Source organism: Sorex fumeus, unplaced genomic scaffold, assembly GCF_029834395.1.
Source record: "Sorex fumeus unplaced genomic scaffold, SorFum_2.1 ptg000130l, whole genome shotgun sequence".
Taxonomy (NCBI): Eukaryota; Metazoa; Chordata; class Mammalia; order Eulipotyphla; family Soricidae; genus Sorex; species Sorex fumeus.
In genome coordinates this window covers 4,553,434-4,579,501 of record NW_026606187.1, presented here as the reverse complement: position 1 = coordinate 4,579,501, position 26,068 = coordinate 4,553,434, and the positions used below count along the sequence as shown (strand labels likewise).

Here is a 26,068-nt window from a genome sequence, read left to right as displayed (position 1 = left end):
ATTTGTGGGGTCCGAGCAGATTTTTCTCTTTGTTACTACATTTAACCTTTCTACCAGTTTTCACAAACTTTGCCACCATGATACCCAAAGGGATTTGATAAGTGACATGGATAAGGATATTTATGGTTAAATTCATTTATCCCTTTCTTCTCAAGAGATATGTAACAGAAACTCACCTCCTATAATCATAAATCACGTTTCCTTTTATTTAGCTTCTTTGCTTCTAATATGATCAAGTGCTTTAATAAAACATCTCCGATTACTATTTCAAGAGAATGCTAATATATCCCTTTGCTTCAAAGATAAATATATGCAAGGTATTGACCCAAAATTTTTGTTTTACTTCTGATACCAGACCATCCATCCGATTTCAAACATGTTAATGCAGCCCCATCTTCCTATCAGTGATTACAGTATCCCAAGGAACCAAGAGCTGTAAGAAGCAAGTTTTCTTTACCTGAGGTTCTAGTTACTAAATTTATGAGATAGACAACATTTAGGCTTTCTCTTGCCAGACATTTACTTGTATCTGATACATTTAGCCACTCAATTATCTTGAATCTCTCTATTTTGCTTCTTCTATTGGTTATCCGCTCTCTGCTAGTTTGTATGTTTAGTCAATTACTGGTTGATGCAGGGCTATCACTTTTGTCTAAGGAATTTACTTTCATAGAAGTCACTTTGATGAGAGCCATTTTTACAAAAGAGGCGTAAATTGTTTACTTTGATTTTGTATATTTAATCAACATTTTTTCTCTTTTATGTGATGCCAGGAATAAAATCCAGGGCCTTACACATGCATATGAGTCACATAATCAGTTCTTGATTCATTTATGTGACATAATCAGTTACATAAATGAATCAAGGTCCAGTTGTAACTCAATTGTCAGTAGTATTTTCCCCAATTTTTCTTCTTTATAGTGCCTTTACTGATATAGTATTCAAGGAATTTGCCTTGTACTCTAGCAGTCTCAAAGAAGAGAAAAGAATATATCCTATAATCTTCTTCTTTTTTCTCACTATCTCTTCTCAAAACTCTATCTACTCTAATGGATGAGGGGAAGTGTGGGACTAACAGTTATTTTGGTGATGGACATGAATGGCACTGAAAAGCAATGGTGATAATCAAACATCTATCAAGGAGTAAAATTAACCCTCTAATTACTACATGGTAAAAAAATAACAAACCAATGAAAAAAATCAAAATAGTTTTCACTCTAGAATGTACAGATGTAGTTTGTAGTGCTAATATCAATATATTCCACGATTACCATATTACCATCTCTAGCTTGTGACCTGCACCTCATGTTATCATATGCTTCTCATAATAGACTGCAATCTCATCTTACCTTTTGAATATTTTCAGTGATGTTAAAGCCATCAATAAACACCTCCCCAGAGGTAACAGTCTTTTCTTCTGTCAGGATTCGAAATAGACTCGTTTTTCCAGCTCCAGTATATCCTATCAATCCAAAGCACTCCCCTTTTTGAACTGAGAGGGAGATATTTTTCAAGGCCATAACAACTGGATACTTAAAATATATCTAAAGCATATAGAAACACGACATAGTGAGGAATATGTACAGATAAAGTACAAGAAACTTCCCTAGTGTTATAGAGAACTTTGAATTTTTTTGTAAGAATTTTTATATTATACCAGGAGAACACATACTCACAAAGTCATAAACACCAAAAGGAAAAGTTATGTAGGAATGATGAATTGTTATGTATGAATGAAGCAATAATTTGTTAGTTCACAAATGCTGATACCTTTATGACTTCCTTTAGAATTAATGCTGAATTTAGCAATTCTGGTGTCTCTGTCAGGACTCTGTTTCTTTCATTTTTTACATCTTCATCTTCTTCCTCTAATTCCAAGGATTCCTATTTTTATTTTAAGAATCATAGAGATGAATGGTATTTAGGCATCTGGTCTAGAATGAGTCTCTTCATGAAAGCTAAACTGAATGATAATCTAAGTGATGACAAAATAGAAGATCTGAGCCATTTAAAAATATATGAATATTACACATCATCCATCTCCATGGCATATTTGAAATGCTAAAAACAGTAACAAGTCTCACAATGGAGATGTTACTGATGCCCACTCGAGCAAATCAATGAACAATGGGAGGACAATGCTACAGTGATACACATCATCATCTAATGTACAGCTTGATTTATTGTTAAATAAGGGATGCTATATTAGACCAAAGAGTCCGGGGATTTGGGAAGAAAGAAAGAAAAACTGTTCTGCACTCGGTATAGAGTGTGAATTAGCATGATAAATGGTGTACATTAAACCTTTAAAAGCAATCATTCAGACTGATCAAAATTACGACTTGAAAACTCACAGGCCAGGTCTTCAAGGTCTAATCTAGTTTACTGTAGGCTATAAAGATCATAAGATACAGGGTCATGATAGAACCTCAAAGGAGGTTCTTTGTTTCACTTCCAATAGAGACGAACAGGACAACAAGAGAGTCGCATAGTTTGGGAGTTATCTTTGAACCTCCAAGTAAATTGACTTCAATGGAGTGGCCATAGGAAAATAATACTTCGCTGGACAGAAGGTGATTAAGAGAGATACGTAGAGGAGGAGCAGGGAACATATAGGGCAGAAAAACAGAGAAAAACACACGGGGACACAGAGACATGCTACACGTGGGAGACGCCACTTAGTTCTACATCCAGTAAGTGTTAGTTTTGAGGTCTGGCCGGTGGTCATGAATATGAACACCAAATTTTGTTTGCTTGTGAACTGTCACTGCAAAGCCAGCATAAGGCAGTTCAGTGGATTGTCACACTTGCTTGAAATTCCCTCAGGCATAGGTGGACAAGCATTCCCCAATTTCTGATTTTGGGTCCCTAAACAACCTTCTGAAAATTCACTAATCTGTTCTTAGTTGTTCCCAACTTCCCCCACCGGCAGTGGTGACACTTTCAAGTTCTCCAAGGGTTAATCAGTGGTTTCTGTCTTAGACCAGTAGAGTTGTACTGTAAGGAAGTTCTTTGTAAGAAATTTTGAACTCATGGACTAGGGGGATATGGCTCTCTGGCCTGTGAAGCATGTTTTATCTCTCACTCAGCAACTCCTCATTAACTCAAGGGATGCAGAGACCCCCTATTGATGGGTTCTGACTCACTCAATCACTAGAGGTGCTGAATCTGGTGAGAGACAACACCACCATGCCACCAGGATACCGCTTCTTGCTTGTGTGTTTGTAAGATCACAAAAAGGTTACCCCAGATACGGAGAAACAGACGTATGGATCCAGGGATAGGCTAGGTGAGTTATTAAAATTGGATCATGACTGAGCACTGGCAAAGGATCTTTAAAGGGTCCTATGGAGACTAACTGATCTCTGGTTATAGCTCTTAGGAATGCCCTAGACTTGGGGCCGGAACAATAGTACAGCGGGTAGGGTGTTTGCCTTGCATGCAGTTGACCTGGGTTCAATCCCCAGCATCCTCCATCCTCCAAGTGATGCCAGGAGTAATACCTGAGTGCAGAGCCAGGAGTAAACCCGAAGCATTGTTGGTATGATCCAAAAAGTAAAAAAAAAAAGAAGAATACAGTTATGCCCTAGGCACCTCTGGCATTCCTAGGAAAAGTGTTACTGCAAGAAAACATACTGAAAAGATGGGTGCTCAAACAGACCCCCCTCCAGAACCCTTTCAGTGATATAAAAAATAATCACTGGTTACAAGATTGCCACCGAGAATCACAAGGTAGAATATTCTAGCGTGGGTGTTCTCACTAGAGGAAAATTAATTATTATGAACCTGATGCTTCAGTAGCTACAAGACTAGAAACTTCAGAATTAACAGGGTAGGAATGGGATAGGGGAACATTAAAGGTGTTGGACAAGACTCTAAAATTATCCTCTGAGCATGGGAGTGGCTCGATTTCACAGACTATTGGAGCCACAGGTAAATATGTGCCACTCCAGAGAACTCAGTGAACTCAGACAACTCAGAACACAAAACAGATTCACCATAACTACAAATGCTCTGAAAGGACCAGGTTCCATTCTCTAAATATTCAGCTCCTGGGTATCACACACTGGATCCATCACTCTTGATGAAGAACTGGATATACCATTCACATCCTGAGCCAGAGACTCTCATTCCAATGGTTCTTCACAAAGGAAGAGGAAACCCAGACTCCAGCAGACCACTTGGACAGGGAATGTCAATCTCAACCTCTGGAAAATCTAAAGGACCTCTTCAAAGGCCCTGGTTAATGAAATGAGCCATAGTGCACCTTCCAGCCTGAAGGTAATCGTTTCCAGTCATCCATCCACCTATATTTGAGAATTTGGGAACCTTTTTGGTAGGGACACTCTTCCCCTAGTATTTACTGGTTTTGGCATATTGAATACACCACGGATAGCTTGCCAGGCTCTGCCATGTGGGCGGAACACTCTCAGTAGCTTGCCAGGCTCTCCGAGAGGGATAGAGGCTTTTAGGGAGGCCTCTAATCATCCTTGCAGGTGTTCCCATGGTTCAAACCATATTTCAACGCAATCAAATATGGTGCAGTAGTCTTGTATTGTTTTATGATGTGTCGCGTGGCTGCAATGAATCTGGAAAACGTCCTGGAGTGTGTCAGCGGTCGGGTAGTGGAGGTAGTGGAGGTCTGTTTGACTGATGGGAGCAGGCAGAGGATCTTTGTTCCTGGGTACATTGAGCCTGGAGTCCGAGGTCACAGAGTTTCACTTTCCTCGCTCTGTTGAGCTTCACTCGTGTGTGAGTCTCGGCCTGAGTGTCCGGAAGAAAGCGTCCTGGAGTGTGTTGGTGTCAGGGTAGTGGAGGTAGTGGAAATAATGGAGGTCTGCCTGGCTGCTGTGACGGTTCTACAACAAAATTGATCATATCATATTCAATCGATTGTCTTGCCTGACCAATGTCGCTGTTGTCCCAAAATTCCAAAAGGGATTGGACCACCGTTTCTTTCATGCAAAATTCTACTTCACAGAGCGGGGAGAAAGAGCTGAAAAATTTAAGAAGAGAACTCCCAGAACGACCACCAACTGGGAGCTCTTTGGCACTATTGCTGCAACATGGGAAGATGCCATCATTGACAACATTGACGAGGAATATGATCGACTGGTTCAACACCTCCATGATTGTGCAAAGAGCGCCGAGAGAGAGTCACAAAAAGATGACTATCTTTGAAAACTAGAGCTCATTTGCTAATGTGGCTTGGTGCAAGCCTTAAGCAACTGCAAGCAAACCTCTGAACTCGCAAAGCAGTGCAGAGACGCGATAAAGGAAGACCTCAAAGAGAGAAGAGCAGCAGTGCTGGTAGGTGCAACAGAGGCCGGGAAAAGCATTCGAAATGCCCACCTGTCCTTTGCCAACTACAAGACAAAGATGACTGCCCTCCGGCGTCCTGATGGATCTATCACATCTTCCGGAAGGGCAATGGAGAAGATTATCCATGACTTTTACTCGGATCTCTTTGATAGACATGTCCACCTGCCCAAATCCCAAATTCTGCAGGATGGATATGTCATTCCAAAAGTTCTCCCTTCCGAAATCTGACACGTCATTTTGTTGGTAAAGAAGCAAACAGTACCCAGCTCAGACAAGGTCAGACCCGAACACCTGAAGAACCTGCCACCAGTATTCATCAATACACTGGCTTGGCTCTTCACACGCTTCCTGTCTGAACGCAAGGATCCATCCCAATGGAAAACCAGCAGGACTGTACAAGGAAGGAGACATCCACAACATTGGCAACTATCGCCTGATCTGCCTGTTGTCTGTCGTTCACAAGCTGTTCACTCATCCTGAATAGGATCGGCAGAACACTAGATGAAGGACAACCATGCAAGCAAGCCAGTTTTCGAAAAGGATTTAGCACAATCAACCATATCCACACGATAACCAAGCTCATTGAAGTGTCTCAGGAGTTGCCACTCTATCTAAAGTCCATTGATTTAAAGAAGGCCTTTGATTGTGCTGAGACTGAAGTGGTCATTGAAGTCCTAGCCACACAGGGCATTCAAATTCAATACATCAGGATCCTCTGTGAGCTGTATTGCGGATTCACTACCAGGATCTCACCATTCTACAGGGAGATGACCATTGACATCAAGAGAGGGGTTCGGCAGGGTGATACCATTTCATCAAAACTCTTCAGTGCCACCTCGAGAACATCATGTGATGACTGGAATGGGAAGGAATGGAGTGAAGATAGACGGTCGGCAACTACGCCACCTCTGCTTCGCTGATGACATCGTTCTTATAAAACCAAACATCAGCCAAGCGGCACAAATGCTGGCCGACTTCAACTGTGAGTGTGGAAAGGTTGAACTACAGCTGAATCTCACAAAAACAATGTTTATGAGAAACAGTCTCATTCCTGACGTTCCATTCACTCTCAACGGGACGAACATCTCTGAATCAACAGTTATATGTACCTAGGTTGAGAAGTCAACATGATTAATGACCTGACACCTGAGTTGCGCAGGAGAAAGTGAGCAGCTTGGAATGCCTTCAAGAGCATTGAAGAAATAGCTAAGAGGACGAAGAACCTCCAGCTTCGGGTACATCTCTTCAATTCCACTGTTGTTTCTGCATTAACGTACACCTCAGAGACCTGGGCTCTACAAAAATAGGATGAGAACGCTATTTGGGTCTCCCAAAGAGGAATTGAAAGAGCTGTGCTTAGAGAATCATGCTTCACTCAAATGAGATAAAGAATCTGGAGTTCCAACCTCCGTCGACGATCAAGAATCAGGGATGCTGTCTCATTTGCCAAAGTGTTGAAAATCAGATGGGCTGGACATGTAATGAGATTTGGAGATGACCGCTGGACTAGAGCCATTACCAACTGGATTCTACAGGATGTCAAAAGATGGCATGACTGCCCACCTATGAGATGGTCACACTTCTTCGTCAAGACCTTGAACAATTGGTTTGAGGCTCTTTGTGTTCCTAGAAGGAGCAGATGCCATTGGGCTACATTAGCATGCGACAGGGATGAATGGAGACATTACTGGTACCTGCTTGAGCAAATCGATGAGCAAAGAAATGTCAAGTGATCAAGTGATTCTTCCCCTTCTATTGGTGTTCTTTAGACACCTTAATAAACATTTTTTGTTTCCTAATCAATTTGTTTCCCCGAATCTGAAAATTTCAAGGAATATTTGACCACCCATCTCAGAAGTTTGCTCATCTACATCAGAACTCCACTATCATCTCCGTCAGGGAAACAGGGAGCTCTCAGAGAAATCAAATTTAAAAGTTTCTGCCTGGCAAAATTTAAATACAGACACACTAAATGGGCTGGAGCGTTAGCACAGTGGGTAAGGCATTTGCCTTGCACGCGGCCGACTGGTTGGCCCAGATTAGATTCCTCCACCCTTCTGAGGAAAGCTACTGAGTGTATCTTGCCTGCACAGCAAAGCCTGACAAGCTACCCATGACGTATTCGATATGCCACAGTAACAACAAGTCTCACAATGGAGGCGTTACTGGGCCCACTCGAGCAAATCAATGAACAATGGGAGGACAGTGCTACAGCATGGCAAAATTAAAGGACACCAGGGCTGGAGTGATAGTACAGCGGGTAGGGTGTTTGCCTTGCACGTGGCCGACCTAGGTTCGATCCCCAGCAACTCAGAGTCCCCCATCACTGCCAGGAGTAATTCCTGCGTGAAACGCCAGGAGTAACCCCTGAGCATCACGGGTTGTGACCCTAAAAAGCAAAAAAAAAAAAAATTAAAGGACACCTTACTGACATGGAAGGAAAAGACTTTCACACCATATGTTACATACAGGGTTAATATCTAAGATACACAAAGATCAACAGCAATAAATCCAATAATCACATTTAAAAATATAAAATGAACAGACACTTCTTTGAAGAAGAAGAAGGCTAGTTTGATATAAAAAAGTGTTCATCATCACTTTTTATCAAGGAATTTCAAATTAAGACTACAATGAGATATCACTTCACACCAGTGAGAATGGCATATTTCAGAATGGGTAGAAACAACCTGTGCTGACTGGAATGTGGAGAAAAAGAAAATATCATACATCCCTGGTGAGAATGTTATCTAGTTCATCCCTTATGGAAAACACTATAATATTTCTCAGGAATATCTGACTCACTTCAATTTAAAAAAAAGACAGCATTGAAGTACCTCAGAAGTTTCTGCAATAATGTCTCGACAGGGGGGATTGGTTATTGGTTGATGCTACTTTTATTAAAAATGTTAATATATTTTGTTGCCCCTTGCCATAGTTCAAGAATCAGTTACAAAGACCCTTCCACAGCATGGGTGTGGTTTCAAACACCCATGACTTCTAGTTTGGGTTGTTCTGTCAAGATATCAAGCTTTTTTCAAAACTTGGCTGTTTTTTCTCTCCCGTTCCATAGGGAACAAAACTGAACAAAGATTTTTCAAGTTCAAATGGTTTCTGCTATCCTCAGCTTACCTTACAAGAACAGGGAACCAACTTGAGGCCCCCATGTCACCACCTGGACATACCTAGGAACAGGTTATACATTTAAAAAACCTCTGCAGAGGCACTGTTTGGAGAAGAAGACAGCCTTGCTACATCAGCAGAGACACAGTTCTCTCTTGCTCAGTCATCTGTGCTACCCGCAGCTTAGAGAAAAATATCTGCTTCTTGTAAGCCTAACTCTGCTACCTAATTTTTTTCACCTCACAGAGCAAGAACCCACCACCACAACAAGTGCAAAACCAAGTTACATTAAGAATATAAGGAGTATTGCCAAGATTGACTATATGCTAAGTTACAGGAAAAATATCAATACTTTAGATGAAAATAATACAGAAAATATTATTGGATGGCAAGACAAACAAGCTAATAATGGCAATAATATAGTTAGACACATAAATATTTGTAATTATTCCACTGACATTTAAGTTAATTCATGCACAAACGGAATGATACCAGAATTATAAAATGTTAACGATTATAAAATTTTAACAACTTGAGTGATATTAAAATATGCATAACAAATTTTCAGGGGAAAATTAGAACACAGACTATAGGGAAATATCTAACATTAAGTGGTTATTTTAGAAAAATTAAAGACTTTAAATATATAAGCATTAAGAATTGCAAAATGATACTAAAAGAAGGAAAGCATTAATAGGAAGAAACATAAAGGTTAAGACCCATAAATTAATAAAACAGAAAATAATAAAAGAGAAAACTTAAGGAAGATAAAATTTGGTTATTTGAAATGATTAATAAGTAAATGTAGTCTAATGTATGTAAATTATAAGCAATATATCTCAGTCAAAAAATATATTTCTGTCAGCATTTTCTTTCATATACTTATCAATGCAATAATCCACAAATATATTCCTTCATGTTTAATGTTCAATTTTTAAGTGATTCTTTTCCTTAAAAAAATAATTGAGGGGCTGGAGACACAGCACAGCGGGTAGGGCGTTTGCCTTGCACGCGGCCGACCCGGATTCAATTCCCATCATCCCAGATGGTTCCCTGAGCACCGCCACTAGTAACTCCTGAGTGCAGAGCCAGGAGTAACCCCTGTGCATTGCCAGGTGTGACCCAAAAAGCAATATATATATTATATATATATTTAAAAAACAAAGAAAAAATTGATTGTGTGTTTTTTGAGGGACACACACAGCAGTGCTGCAGGATTACTTCTGGCTCTATACTCAGATGTCACTCCTGGCAGGCTCTGGGGGATTGTATGTGTTGGCAAGAGTCCAACCTTGGTTGACTGTGTGTAAGGTATGTGTCCTACCCTCAATACTGTAGCTCCAATTCTCACATTATTCTTATGGTCTAATCTTAGTTACTCACCTTCTTGCATGCTTTATATATACCAAATAAAATATATTTATTGAAAAATATTTTTATTTTCCAGAAAGTAGTTTCCAAAAAGATGATCAAGAAAAGGCAAATAAAACCTATAATAACCATTCTGATCAGGGGTCTTCCAATCATTTTCTTATTCAAGGAATAAACACTATGGTCACCTGAGGAGGAAAAGTAGAAATTATTGCTGCAAAGCACTGGCTAATAGTACAATAAAAAAGAATAAAAAGGAATTAAAACATTTAGGTTAAATTATTTAAAATAGATGTAATTATCCTGCTACATGAATGTTATTTTAACAATTTTGAAGACAAATGTTCATGAATATGATTGCAATAAAGTATACATACATATTTTGCTTTCTATCTCTATATAATAAATGCTATATACATGCTAAAAGTCTTTCAAAATAATAAAACATTAAATTGATAATTAGAAGTATTAAATTGAAAATTCTCACAAAAACATTTATAAAGTTTTGGAAAGGTAAAAATGTTTAAGCATTAATGGCAACTGGCTGACTTTTAAAAAAATTCTTTGGAAGAAAATAGTAAGAAAGAATAAAACATAATATCTGGAGTGATAGCACAGCGGTAGAGCGTTTGCCTTGTGTGCAGCCAGCCCGGCCGAGCCAGGTTCGATTCCTCCGCCCCTCTTGGAGAGCCCGGCAAGCTACCGAGACTATCTCGCCCGCACAGCAAAGCCTGGCAAGCTACCCATTACGTATTCAATATGCCAAACACAGTAACAACAAGTCTCACGATGGGGACGTTATTGGGGCTCGCTCAAGCAAATCAATGAACAACAGGAGAACCGTGACCGTGCTCTAAGAAAAATATAATCTATGTTCCATTAAAGCTACAGAAGGGATGTGATAAAGGGAGGTTAAAGAGGGGGGAATAAGTTTAATGTACTGATGCTAAAAGTGGTTTTATACTTTGGTGTTAGGTATGTATGGCAACATGTTTTGAAGAGTTACTAAGTTACAACCTTAAAATATGTGTAGCACAGCGGGTAGGGTGGTTGCCTTGGGCCAACACAGTCGACCAGAGTTCGATTCCTCCACCCCTCTAGGAGAGCCTGGCAAGCTACCAAGAGTATCTCGCCCGCACGGCAAAGCCTGGCAAGCTACCCGTGAAGTATTTGATATGCCAAACACAGTAACAACAAGTCTCACGATGGAGACGTTACTAGACCCGCTCGAGCAGAATCGATGAACAAGGAGAGGACAGTGACAGTGACAATTAGTGTTAAAAAAAAAAAACTTCAATACCAACTGAACTAGGATACGCAAAGATAAACAAAAGGGACCACATGAAACTAAGAAACTTCTTCACCTCAAAAGAAATGGTGTCTAAGATACAAAGACAGCCCAAAAAATGGTTAAAATTATTTACTCAATACCCATCTGATAAGTAGTTATTAATATCAAAGATATAAAAAATATTTAAAGCACTGGTAGAACTTCACAAGAATAAAACATAAATGGGGAGAAGAAATCAACAGATACTTCCTCAAAGAAGAAATACAAATGGCCAAAAGACACATGAAAAAATGTTCTACATCACTAATAATCAGGAGATGCAAATCAAAACAACAATGAGATACCATCTCACACCACAGAGATGGCAAGCATCAAAAAGAACCATAACAACAATTGCTGGTAAGATGTGAGGAGAAAGGAACTCTCACTCATTGCTGTTGGGAATAACAGTTGAGGTACAGCCTTTTTGCAGAAGTATGTAGGCATTTCTGGAAAAAAATAGAAACTGAGCTTCCATACAACCGAGCTATACAACATCTGGGAATATATACCCTGAGAACTCAAAAATACAAGGTAGAAAAACATCTGCACTTGTATGTTCATTGAAGCATTGTTTACAACAGCGAGAATCTGGAAACAACCTGAGTGCCTAAGAACAGGTGACTGGGTTAAGAAACTATGGTACATCTTCATAATGGAATACTATCAGGAAAAATGAAGTCATGAAATTTGCTTAGAAACATGAAGTGTATCATGCTGAGTGAAATGATTCAGAAAGAGACGAACAGACATAGAATGATTGCACTCATTTGTGGGATACTGGGAAGACTTGCCCACTGTTGAAAGCTTGTCACAAATGGGGCCAGGGGAAGGGCAGTCAGCACAGAGAAAGGACAAGTATTAAAACTTAATTTGGAAATTATCACTCTGGACAAGAACGAAGCGTTGAAAAGAGGTAACGGGATGTACATGATAACCTTTTAGTATCTTTATTGCAAACCACAATAAACCAAATCATGAACAATTTTCTAGCCTTGTATCTCATGGTGATTCAATAAAAAAGAAACAATTAGTAATATCCCAAAAGTAGAAAGGAACATCACTAAAGATGTTCGGATGTTTAAAAAAAATCAATTCCATATCTCTGCAAGAAAATACTAAGGGAACTTTGAAAAAGAAAAAGAAAATTTTTTTTGAAAATATCATGAAGATGCATTTAAAACAAACTATTGGTGACAAAGGCTCTTGTTTTGTTTTGTGGGTACACCTGGCAATGCTCAGGAGTTACTCCTGGCTCTGTATTCAGAAATCACTCCTATGCCGGGAGTTGAACTCAGGTCGGCCACATGAAAGGCCCTGGGTATTTTGGGGTTTGTGAAGATAAACTTTCAAATCCATCAAAGTTAATACTATTGTTAACTATTTTAAAAAGATATGAAAAACGAAGTAATACTGGTTTTCTAGACGAACAAATTCTAGATTTGGTTTCTTCCTATTCAAAATGGGCTATGCATAGAACCGTAAATGTCAAGCTCAAGACAACTTCAACAAAAAACTACTTACTAGAAGTAAACAATATGTAGCAAGTGGAATATGATTGCTACTCAAAAGACTGACATCAGAGTACAGAAAGAGAAGAACAAAAAATAGCAGAGAAAAACTGTAGATTTCATCACCCAATAGGCCTGTGTGAATCTATGGCATAGGGAATAAAACCCTTTATGGAGGTTTTATCTCCTCCATAAACTCACGTAACCTCAAATGATTTAAACTCACTTAACCTCAAATGATACATTCAAAGTTGACAACACTTGTATAAAATAATTTATAAAAAATTCTTTTATGTAAAAGGTGATACAATTATTATGAAGTCCAGTGTAAGTGATTGAAAACAACAACTTCATCGAAATTGAGTTGAATATTAGGTAATCTATGAAGTTTTTTGGAACTAACTATAAAGCATCATCTGGACCTAGACATTTATTCATTGGGAGACTTTACAGTGTCAATTTTCTTGCTTATAATAATTTTTTTCTTTGCTTCTGAACAATAAAGTAGGGTTATATAGTTCTAATAATTTTTCCACTTCTTCAGTATCTTACAACTTGGGGATGTACAGTTGTGCATAGTTTTATAATCCTTTGTATTTTACGAGGTATATTTTATAACTACTCCTTTTATTTCTGGTTCTATTTATTAAATATTTTTATTAGTAAACCTTAAAGGATTGTCAAATTTGTCTATCCATTTAAAAAACTGACTAGTGCTTTTATTAGTATTTTTTATTATCTTACTTGTTTTGAATTTATTTATGCTAATTTTTACTATTTTGCTTTAATAGAAAAAGAAAAACAATTAAAGCTGGTTTTTATTAATTTTTTTAATTTTTATTTTTTGGCTTTTTGGGTCACACCTGGAGATGCACTGGGGTTACTCCTGGCTCTTCACTCAGTAATTACTGCAGGTGGTACTCGGGGGACCATATGGGATGCTGGGAATCGAACCCAGGTTGGCCACATGCAAGGCTAACTCCCTACCCTGTTGTACTATTGCTCCAGCCCCTACTGGTTTGTTTTTTTTTTTTTTGCTTCATCTGTTCTTTCTCCTCGAGTTCCTTTCAATATAATTTCAAGATTATATTTCTTGAGATTATTCTTGTTCTGTGAAATAGGCCTATATTGTTTATTATTATTATAAACTTCCCTCTTATGACTGCTTTTTCTATATCCCACATATATTGGAATACTCATTTTTTTTCCAGATATTTTAAATTTTCACCTTTTATTTTCTAGATGAGTCAGTAGTTTTTCAGTGGCATGATATTTGTACTTCACTTGCTTTTGGTTTTTGATTGCTAATCAAAATTTATGTTATTTTAATACTCCTATCTCTTCTTGGGTTTTGGGGGGAAAAGGGTGTGAAGGGTCTCCAGCTATGCCCGGGACTTTCTCTTGACTCTGTGTTTAGGGGTCACTCCTGGCAGTGCTCAGGAGACCCCAAGCAGTGTCAGGATCTAACTTGGATCAGTCACATTCAAGGCAAAGATTTAACCTCTGTATTACCTCTCAGGCCCCAAGTTCCTCCATTTCATGCTTCATATACACTCATTTTCATGAATGATCTTTTGGCCATTATAAAAACATTTATTTATGTTACCTTTTAAAAGCTTTGCACACACCCTTTCCTTTTTATCTGTTATAAATATGGTTGTCTGTATCCGTTTATTTTTTATTTATTTTTGAGAGAGAGGCGGGGGAGGGAGAGGGAGGGAGGAAGAGAGAGATTAAGGGAGGGAGGGACAGAGGGAGGGAGAGAGGGTGGGAGAGTGGTAGAGAGGGAGAGTAACACGCTTAAGGGAGAATGCGGGTTTCTCCAAGGGTAGAGAGAGCCCCTACACACACCCCAGCATTAGACATGAAAGCATGAAAGTACACATCTCAAGAGGGGAGATGGGGGCGACACGTGCTCAGGAACCGCATGTGGTTGGCCACGTGGGCAAAAGCAGCACATGGGCTTGGGCAGCATATGTGCCTGTCTGTATCCTTTTATTCAGTTTTTGTTATTGTTTGCTTATAGGTTTGTTTTCTTTTTATTTTGATCATATACAATCTTTGTTTTTTAAATTTTTTAATTTAATCACAGAGGTAAAAACATTTACAAAGTTGTTCATGATTGAATTTCAGTCACATAATATTCCAACACCTCTCCCCTCACCAGTGTACTTTTCCCACCACCAATGGTCCCCAATTTCCATCACGGCCTTTGGCCCCACCCCCGACCTCCCGCCTGCCACTATGGAGGCACTTCTCTCCTTCTCTCTCTCTCTCTCTCTCTCTCTCTCTCTCTCTCTCTCTCTCTCTCTCTCTCTCTCTCACCTTAAGGTTTGCAATATATGTAATGAAAGGTTATCAGGTATATTCATTTACCTACTTTCAACATTCAGTTCCTGTCCAAAATGTTCATTTCTAATTATTACTGTCATGCTGATCTCTTCTTTATCCTAACTGCTCGTCACCCCTCCCCACACATTCTTGTGGCAAGCTTTCAACCATTGACCAGCCCTCCTGCCCCCTCCCCCGCGTTTATCCTCTCCTTGGATATTAATCTCTCTCTCTCTATATATATATATATACATATATATATCACTGTATATATATCACTGTCCTCCCATTGTTCATCGATTTGCTCGAGTGGGACCAGTAACGTCTCCATTGGAGACTTTGTTGTTACTGTGTTTGGCATATCGAATACGTCACGGGTAGCTTGCCAGGCTCTGCCGTGTGGGCGAGATACTCTCGGTAGCTTGCCGGGCTCTCTGAGAGGGGCAGAAGAATCGAACTCGAGTCGGCCATGTTGGCTGCATGCAAGGCAAACGCCCTACCGCTGTGCTATCGCTCCAGCCAATATACCAATATACCTATATATATATTGGTATCCCACAAATGAATGCAGTCATTCTATACATGCAGTCATTCTATAACTGTCCCTCTCCTGACTTATTTCATTCAGCATGATACTCTCCATGTCCATCCATTTATAAGCAAATCTCACGATTTCATTTTGACAGCTATGTAGTATTCCATTGTGTAGAAGTACCATAGTTTCCTTATCCAGTCATCTGTTCTTAGGCACTCAAGTTAACTTCCAGATTCTGACTACTGTGTTGCAACTGTTGTGTTGCAATGAACCATTATACAAGTGCAGATGTTTTTTCTGCCTTGTGTTTTTGGGCCCCCAGGGTATATTCCCAGAAGTTGTATTGCTAGGTCTTATGGAAGCTCAATTTCTAGGTTTTCTTTTTTTTTGAGGAATGTCCATATTGTTTTCCAAAAAGGCAGGACCAAAAACAAAGAAGGAGAAACCCTTTCATCCTGCATCCCCGCTAGCACTAGTTGCTCTTGTTTTTGGGGATGTGTGCCAGTCTCTGTGGTGTAAGATGAAATCTCATTGTTTTGATATGCATCTCCCTGATGATTAGTGATTTAGAACATTTTTTTCATGTGCCTTTTGGCCGGTTGTGTATCTTCTTTGAGGAAATTTTTGCTCATTTCCTCTTCCCATTATTTGATGGGTTGGATGTATTTTTCTTGTAAATTTCTACCAGTGTCCTATATAATTTTGATATTAACCCTTTCATCAGATAGGTATTGGGTAAATAATTTTTACCATTCGGTGTGCTGTCTTTGTATCTTAGACACCATTTCCTTTGAGGTGCAGAAACCTTTTTATTTTTTATTTTTTTTTTATTGTTAGTGAAACACCATGAGGTACAGTTGTAGATTTACAATTTTTGGTGCTTGGGTTTCGATTATACAATGATCAAATACCCATCCCTCCACCAGTGCCCATTTTCCACCACCATGGATAATATCCCTCCCACCCCCATCCCACCCTGCCTCTGTGGCAGGGCAATCCCTTGTGTTCTCTCTCCCCCTTTGGGTGTTGTGGTCTGCAAAAGAGGCATTGAGTGGCAAACATGTTCAGTCCATAGTCTACTTTCGACATGCATCTCCCCTCCTGGGAGGATCCTCCAAACACCCTTTATTTGGTGTTCCCTTCTCTATCTGAGCTGCCTTTTCCTCTAGAATGCCCGACTGGCCACTAAGCTATGGAGTAATCCTCCTGGTGCTGATCTGAGCTATTCTTGGGTATTAATCTCATATTTTGTTACTTTATATCCCCCAGATGAATGCAATCTTTCTATGTGTATCCCTCTCTTTCTGACTCATTTCGCTTAGCAAGATACTTTCCATGTTGTACCACTTGTATGTAAATTTCATGACTTCATCTTTTCTAACAGCTACATAGTACTCCATTGTGTAGATGTACCAAAGTTTCTTTAACCAGTCATCTGTTCTTGGGCATTCAGGTTTCTTCCAGTTTCTGGCTATTGTAAAGAGTGCTGCAATGAACAAACAAGTGCAGATGTCACTTCGACTATACATTTTTGCCTCTCTGGGATATATTCCCAGGAGTGGCATTGTTGGGTCAAATGGGAGCTCAATTTCTAATTTTTTGAAAATCGTCCATACTGTTTTCCAGAAGGACTGAACCAGTCGACATTCCCACCAACAGTGAAGGAGTGTCCCCTTCTCGCCACATCCGCGCCAGCATCGGTTGCTTTTATTCTTTTGAATGTGGGCCAGTCTCTGAGGTGTGAGATGGTATCTCATTGTGGTTTTGATCTGCATCTCCCTGATGATTAATGATGTAGAGCATTTTCTCATGTGCCTTTTTGCCATTCGGATTTCTTCTTTGAGAAAGTTTCTGTTCATTTCATTGAGGTTCAGAAACCTCTTAATTTCATATAGTTCCATTAGCTTATCTTTGCTTCCACTTGTTTGGTCAGTGGTGTTTCGTCTTTGAAGATGCCTTTAGCTTTAATGTCACAGAAGGTTCCGCCTATGTTTTCTTCCAGGTCCCTTATGTATTCAGGTCTGATGTTGAGATCTTTAATCCATTTTGGTATGAATTTTTGCATGGTGTTAGAAATAGATCTGAGTTCAGTTTTTTAAAATGTAGCTGCCCAGTTTTCCCAGCACCAGTTGTTGAAGAGGCTTGCCTTTTTCCATTTAATACTTTATAAATATTTATAAATTAATAATAGAACTGCTACTTGCCACTTTGCCCTAATTTTTCTTTGAGATCTCTCTTGTTTTATGCTTGGGTATCATATTTTTACTCCTCCTATTTATTCCAGGTTCTTTATTCTGATGTTTAAACATAGTATTCTAAGCTTTGACCTATTTTAATGTTAAAGCAAGCTAATTTTAAAGGTTATTATGAGTACCAATTAATATTCTTCTCCTCTGTTTTATGTTCTTGGTGTCATGTTACTTCTAGATGGGATTCCTTTTCATTCTAACAAAATCCCTTATAATGTATATTGTTACTTTTCTAAGAAACACCCATATAGTTAAGACCCATCACTTATGTTCCTAGGTTACTTCCAAATAGTCTACTGGGTCCACTTACCCCTCACCACAAAATAGTTAACCAAACACTTCCCAAGGTTGAAATTTGGAAAGACTATTATTGCATTACAAACAAAGTTTACAATGGAATTTGATAAGGCACGTCGAATATCTAAAAATAAATTAAATAAGGCTAGGACTTATTACAAGATATGAAAGCTACTAAACATGTGTTATGCTTCTATGGTTTTTTCCCTCTGGTCCTCTTGGGTCTGTATTCTAGTATCTGAGTTTTATTATCAATTAATATTTAAAATGACCTATATTTTTAGACTAAGAATATACACTTAAAATGACATTTTTATAAGTGAACTTATCCTGATTTTATCCTTTTAACGTGGGCAGATTCCTCATGTAGCTCATGAGTCGAGCTGAAAATAATCTTCTAATAACTCAGAGTTCCCAGTAGATACTTACGTAATTCTTCACAATTTAAACTGGCAGAAGGATTCCGTACAGAGCACAGTATTCTACGTTGGTAGAAAGCAAAATAGTTAACCAAGCACTTCCCAAGGTTGAAATTTGGAAAGACTACTATTGCGTTACAAACAAAGTCTACAATGGGACTTGATAAGACATGTCGAATACCTAAAAATAAATTGAATAAGATTAGGACAAGATATGAAAGCTACTAAACATGTGTTATGCTTCTATGGTTTTTTTTCTCTGACTTTGCTGTTGATATCAGTTTATGGAAACAGAAAATGAAGGTCACTAAATGCAGTCAACAACTTCAGTTTAAATTTACCCTTAAGACATACTTATATTCTTATGTTCAGGGCTGCTTCCTTTATTGCTGGCCTCTACCAATTTAGCACTTTATTAAAAGTTGGTTGCTTTGCTGTTTGTTTGTTTTGCAGAGTATCACTGATAGTGTTTTCTCTGTTTCTGAAAAATGGAAATATTCTTTGGTGTTCCAGTTTCCTAATCTAAAGTGATATTTTGAGTTAATTGAAAGTGAAAAATTTTATGACAGGTTATAAGGAAGGAAGTCTGTGATTCTGGAATTGTGCAACAAGTAGGAATAAATTGATAACGAATTATCACTATCACTATCACCCGGTTGTTCATTGACTTGCTCGAGTGGGCGCCAGTAACATCTCCATTCATCCCTGTCACGTGCTAGTGTAGCCCAATGGCATATTGGGGGCTCTTTCAGGGTTAGGGGAATGAGGACCATCATTGTTACTGTTTTTAGCATATCAAGTACGCCACGAGTAGCTTGCCAGGCTCTGCCATGCAGGCGGGATACTCCCAGTTGCTTGCCGGGCTCTTCGAGAGTGATGGAGGCTTTTGGGGCAGCCTCTAATCACCTTCGCAGGTGTTCCCAGTCAGGCATATATGCGGGATGGAAACCCTCAGAAGCCTGCCAGGTTCTCAGAGAGAAAGAACTAGACAAAAAGAGATCGTGTGGCTGTGAATGCTTGGTTTTATAGTCTCTGGATCTTGGCTGTTGATGGGGTTACACAGCAGTTGGTGGGTGTAACTGTCAAGCTACTGGAAGATGGGGGATCCGGGTGGAGGAAGCCCAGTCCCAAACCGAGCAAGCTTGGAGATCGCAACCCTGGGTCCCACACACCTGGGTTCCTCTTCTGGTTCCTTCATGCGTGAGGTTCATCCAAGAGTGTGGAGAGTGGTCTTAGCATGGCAGTGTCTGGGTCCCGGAGGTCTTCAGTTGCCTTACAAATGTCTTACAAATAATTAAGTCAGATTAATTTATATTAGAAGATGGATTCAATGATAGAGGAACTATTCTTTCTTTTTTAAAAACTTTATTCAGGGGCTGGAGCAATAGTACAGCGAGCAGGTAGGGCGTTTGCCTTGCACGCGGCCAGCCCAGGTTTGATTTCCAACATCCCACATGGTCTCTCTAGCACCTCCAGGAGTAACTGCTGAGTGAAGAGCCAGGAGTAATCCCTGAGCATCACCAGGTGTGACCCAAAAAGTAAAAAAAAAAAATTCATAGTCATTTTAGTGACTCTATTTCCCAAATAGTTTAGAGAAGGAACAATAAGGAGATGATGCTGAATGGAAGGAAGAAACACTCATATTTGAGTGGGTCAGGAAAAAATGGTTTTTCTTTTTCCTAGAAAATCAAAGGGTACTTAAGGATTGTGCCTTTCCATTAAGAAAGAAAATAGAGAACTACTTTTGTTTTTCCCAGAAAAGAACTACTTGTGAAAGAGAAAGCCTCAGTTTACCCTTGTCAGCTGTTGTGAGCAGTCCAATTTTTTTGACTTCCTGAAAATTCCTGTGCTTTCTGTGATCAACAGGGAGTTAACAATTGTCCATCATAAAATTCTTCCCCAGAGCTTAGGCTCACAGAGAGGTTAAGATAACAGGAAACACTTAAGGCAAATGTCCAGACAAGGATCTGTTGAATTCTGGCGTCCTCTGTAACTTTTGACAAAAGCCCAATTTTCATTTAAAAGGGTCTACATGAGCAGAATCTCCTGCCCCTGTGCCAGGCTGTCTCCACTGGGTCCCTCGGAAGGGGGGCGGGTTGAGTTTCCCTCTCTGCCCCAAGCAGAACCCCGGCAGCCGAAAGCCTCCAGAACCCAGCCACAGCCATGCTCAAGGCCACTCTCGACACACTAAGATGAGCCTCATGCATGAAGGAACTGGCAGAGGAAGCCAGGTATGTGGGACCCGTGGCTGAGATCTCCAAGCCTGCTCGGATCAGGACTGGGCCTCCACCATCCAGATCCATATTTTTCAGTAACTTGGCAGTCACACCCACAAACTGCCCCCAGCACCATGTAATCTCATCAACAGTCAAGATCCGGAGACTATAAAACAATTCTCCCGGAAGAGAGCGACACAGTATTTCCCGGAGTGTGAGGCCGCATTCGCGGCCACACAACCTCTTATACTCTAACCCACTGATGTACCTAAAGCAGCACACATTTGGTTTTAACATACTTGCTTGTATTCTCTTATATACGGGCTTAAATGGCCCCAGAATGAAACACAAAAACCTTCACACAATTCCCTCCTATTGTGGTGGGAAGATGCTTGCTAGTTGGGTGGGTGTTTGAATATTATCTGTAATGAACTATTGTGAACTACATTTATGAAAATAAAATGTATAAGAATCACAAAAATAAAAAAAGATTCTACATGAAAGCCCTCATCATCTCTTATCTTAACTTCCCTGCATTCCCTGTAACACAGACCTGGTTCTCCTATTTTAAAAACAGCCATTTTTAACTTAGTCCTATGCTAACTTCCTCTCCACTCCTTTCCTCTTCTAATCTACTTTCCAGTAAACCTTTCTACTTTCCAACTCTTGATTCTGAGCATCTTTATTATTCGATCTTTATTCTTAAGAATATTGAAGAGCCTGGGAATCATTCCTCTCCACTTTTCTCTTTCTTCCCACCACCACAAAGTGCCACATCAAAGACTCTACACGTTCAAGGACAAGAATGGTATCGTGTAGTTGAAATACACTGTTCCAAATTTTGGAGGTTTTGCTTCTAAGAAGAGTGCTGTTCTTTTGTTCTCTTGGTCTTGTCTCCATCTCTGTTCTCTTTCTTGAATTCTGTCTCTGTTTCTGTTTGTCTGTTTCTCCCTCTCCCTCTATCTCTCCCTCTCATAAACGATTCTCAGGGACAGATGCTCCTAAAATTTCCAATATTTGCCACAAATGATATCAAGAAGTCCCTATGATGGAGATCAGAACCATGACAAGGGATCTGCAGGTCAGCTTCAATGTAATTATTTTAATGTGAAGATTCCAAATTTACACAATGCCTTAAGTATCACAGGTATTCAAAGTAACATTGGCATCTCAAATACAGTATTTCTCCCAAACACAGCAAATATTTTTGTTTGCCTAATATTCTTATTCCGGCAAGCTACCTAGAGTATCTCGCCCACATGGCAAAGCCTGGCAAGCTACCCGTGATGTATTCGATATGCCAAAAACAGCAACAACAAGTCTCACAATTTGTTGTGAGATGTTCCTGGTGCCCACTCGAGCAAATTGATGAACAATGGCAGGGCAGTGCAACAGTGCATTCTTATTCCATTTTACTTATTAGTTTATTTTGCTTTCAGGGAAAGGAGGCATTCTGTGAAGCCTTTACACTTACCGTATTCAAATATGTGATCTATGATGATAGTGAAAATGCCAGAAACATAATTAAATACAGAAAGCATGGTATAGGCACTACCAGGCCGTTCATAGAGGAAGCCCATCAAGTACATGAGGGGAATGGAAGACCAGCCATATATAATGAAGATCAGCATTGTGTCCAGAAAGCGGTAATCACTGACATATATATCCACCTGGCAGTATTTGAACACCCCCTGAAACAGAGTACACAGATACCAGCAAAGTGAAAAGTAAATGCAAACAGAATTCAAGTTAGGTTATTTAGAGAGGTAAATAATGAGCTTTATGTTTGTCATAGAAGTGTTGGGGCTGGAGCAACAGCACAGCGGGTAGGGCATTTGCCTTTCATGCGGCTGCCTCAGGTTCAATTCCCAGCATCCCTTATGGTCCCTGAGCACCACCCGGGATAATTCCTGAGTGTAGAACCAGGAGTAATCCCTGTGCATCACCAGTGTGACCCTCCCCCCTCAAAAAAGTGTTCATTAGGCCTATCAATTTGACCCTAAAAAATGACTCTCAGTCTACAGGCATGAAGAAACTTCTACCCTTATTTTATCAGTCTAAAGTTCATAGGGCATATTAGTGCTCTAATTCCCTTTGTTTTGTTCTATTTGAAATATTTTTCTAAAACATACTGAAGTTAATATTACCCATAATTCTAACTCCAGTTCCAGAATAGAAACAGATTTCTATTTGTTTTTTAACTGCTTAAGTCACAAAATGCTGCCACTGTCACTGTCCTCCCGTTGTTCGTCTATTTTGCTCGAGCAGGCCCAGTAACATTGTGAGACTTGTTACTGTGTTTGGCATATCAAATATGTCCCGGGTAGCTTGCCAGACTTTGCTGTGCAGGCAAGATACTCTTGGTAGCTTGTTTGGCTCTCTGAGAGAGGTGGAGGAATCGAACTAGGGTCAGCCGTGTCGGCTGTGTCCAAGGCAAATGCCCTGACTGCTGTGCTATCACTCCAGCTGCACAAAATACTATACACCTTTAAATTTATGTTCCATTCCTCTCTTCCACTCCCATCTTATCCTATAGGAACTTGAGGACCTAGTATCTTAAGTTTTCTAACTCCAACAGAAGGACAAGTAGAAAAGGACAAAATTAAGATGACCTAGTTTGAATTTTGAGCTCAATATAATCATTCATTAATCATTAAGTGAAATTACATATTTCCTTATGCTAGTTAGAATTGCTGTTACCAGAATGCAATAAACAATGTGTTGGCGAAGATATGGGAAAAAATAAATTATTGTGCTTTCTTGTTTGTAATATCATTTATGAAAAATGGTGCATTTTTTCAATTAAAAATGGAACTACCATACAATCAAGAGTTTCCCATCTTTGTATGCATACAAAGAAAATAAAAAACCAAACTTGAAAATTAAACCCCTGTGGTAACTGCAGCATTATTTACAATAACAAAGACAGGGAAGCAACCTACATGTCTTTTATTGAGAAAATAATTATAGAAAATATGATGTAGAGATAATATTGAATATTATTCTTTAATAAAAATAATATGACTGTGACAAAATATATGGATCCGTGACCATTGTTTAATAATCTCACTTTAGAATGAGATTATCGCAAAGGTGTGGAATCTATAAAAGTTAATCAACCCATAAAAAATTAATCTTGTGTATTATAAGGAGATTTGGGGGGATTTGCATACACGGATGAGAACATAACTTGAAAGCTAACTCATAAAAATCTTTGTGCTTTTTTTTTTTTTTTGCTTTTTGGGTCACACCCGGCGATGCACAGGGGTTACTTCTGGCTCTGCACTCAGGAATTACCCCTGGTGGTGCTCGGGGGACCATATGGGATGCTGGGAATCGAACCCGGGTCAGCCGCGTGCAAGGCCAATGCCCTACTCACTGTGCTATTGCTCCAGCCCCAAAATCTTTGTGCTTTTGTAAATAAATTACTCTCTTCCACTGAACGAGTATTGAAGTGTAACTTTCCACCATGAGATTTTGCAATGAACAAACAGTTGATTGTAAGATAAACTAATAATGTAATAGGAGAAGAGGAATTTTTCATTTGGCATAAAAGGAAAATGAAGTTCTCAAGAAACTTTATCTAACACTCACCAACAGCAAGCAGATGATCAGGTTGAAAATGATCGCATCCCACAGAAAAGAAGATAACCAGTACACAAGGACAGAGACTCCGCTCATAAACTGTATGTGCTTTGCTTTAGAGACTCTCTCACTCACTGACAGGAGACAAAAACCGCTCATCAAAAGAGCCATACCAAAATGTATGTATATTGCCACACGAAGTCCATCTGCCCTACACAAGAAGGAACAAAAGTAGACATACTAGAAAATTCAACTTTATATTGATAGCTTCCTAAAGTCATTTCAATCTAATCATACAGGATGGCAGAAATAATTTAATTTGTAAACTTTATTCTGACACAAAGAATACCACAACCTACGTTGCTATGTTTGCTTTTTCATAAATGTATGGCTGAGGTTTATTGAAAACTCTCAAGGAAGCAGGAGAACTTAGCTGCAAAAGGACATTTTCTACCAATGCCAAGGACACTGCAGGTGAATGGATTGCTTCAGCGTTGAACAGAGAAGTCACTTTTATTGATGTTCTTGTTGCATTTATGGCAACTGCAGCAATACAAGTGTGAATACAATCTACATTCTCTGTCAAATAGGTTTGTAGATTACCTAGGGTGAGAAATAGTAATCAGTTTACCTATAATACAGATCATCCCATTAGAAGCTGGAACAAATACTGCTTGGTCCAAATTATGCTTTTATATGCTAAGAATTGAGTCAGGTTCTATTAAAATCAAATTGTGCGCTCACCTCTCTTTAATCTAATTATCTATAGAAGTATATGAAAGGGGTACGATGTTTTTGAGATAAAGCCTAAGAATGTGACACTCATCTAAATTATGGCTAAGGGGAAATGATTTTGCCTGGGAAGGCAGATGGAATTTCACAGTAATTATTATGCTAGAGCTCCCATGTAAAGCTAATAAACCACTTATTTCATGAATGTGCTTTAAAAATCAATGATTGCTGGGTCACATGGGAGCTCATTTCTTAGTTTTTCTGAGAAGTAGTCACATATTTTTTTCTAGAAAGGTAGGGTATCATGCTGAGTGAAGTCAATGATGAGAAGAGACACAGATACTGAATGCTTTCCTATGTGGGATGTAAAAACCCATAATAAGGGAACAACAACTGGTCAAAAGAAGTAGAGGGGCTGGAACGATAGCACAGCGGGTAGGGTGTTTGCCTTGTGTGCGGCTGACCCGGGTTCTATTCCCAGCATCTCATATGGTCCCCCGAGCACTGCCAGGAGTAATTCCTGAGCGCATGAGTCAGGAGTAATCCCTGTGCATCGCCGGGTGTGACCCCAAAAAGAAAAAAAAAGAAGTAGAATCTAAGAACTGCTCTGCAGAATGGAACTGACCAGGGCAGTGAGAAGTGGGGAGCAGGTTGGGGACGATGAGGAAGGTAGGGGAAGGGAAGATAAGAAAGCTATCTTGAGAACTCTGGTGGCTGGTGTGTGGTTAGAATGCTGTATGCACAAAACCCTAACATTGAGAGTAATTAAAAAAAATGTGAATCATGATGACTAAAATGAAACAATAGCCAAAAATTCAAAAGAGAAAAAATCATTTCTCTAGTGCTGACACATATTATTTGAGAAGATTGTTGGGAGGAGGATTATTAGAATATTCTTTCCTCATCAGTGATCTTTTTTCTGAGTTTTAGTATAAGGGATACCAAGTCAGAAAGGATTTACTTGAAGTTCTTTACCCTGTGAACTTCACAAATGGCATAGAATTTGGAATAGAGAGATATCATTTAAAATGAGAAGAACTTAGGTGT

General features: G+C 39.3%; 1 protein-coding gene across 1 annotated transcript in view; it reads right to left on the bottom strand.

Annotated features, from left to right (window-relative positions):
* LOC130045923 (phospholipid-transporting ATPase ABCA3-like) overlaps positions 1-26,068 on the bottom strand; it is a 126,675-nt gene that overhangs the window by 41,738 nt on the left and 58,869 nt on the right. Inside the window, exons 19-26 of the mRNA XM_056138805.1 lie at positions 24,649-24,892; positions 24,299-24,500; positions 22,179-22,395; positions 18,495-18,669; positions 9,825-9,994; positions 7,866-7,873; positions 1,771-1,884; positions 1,350-1,544 (exon numbers count right to left, since the gene is read on the bottom strand). Coding sequence (XP_055994780.1) covers positions 1,350-1,544; positions 1,771-1,884; positions 7,866-7,873; positions 9,825-9,994; positions 18,495-18,669; positions 22,179-22,395; positions 24,299-24,500; positions 24,649-24,892 — 1,325 coding nt within the window. The remainder of the gene's footprint in view (positions 1-1,349; positions 1,545-1,770; positions 1,885-7,865; positions 7,874-9,824; positions 9,995-18,494; positions 18,670-22,178; positions 22,396-24,298; positions 24,501-24,648; positions 24,893-26,068) is intronic.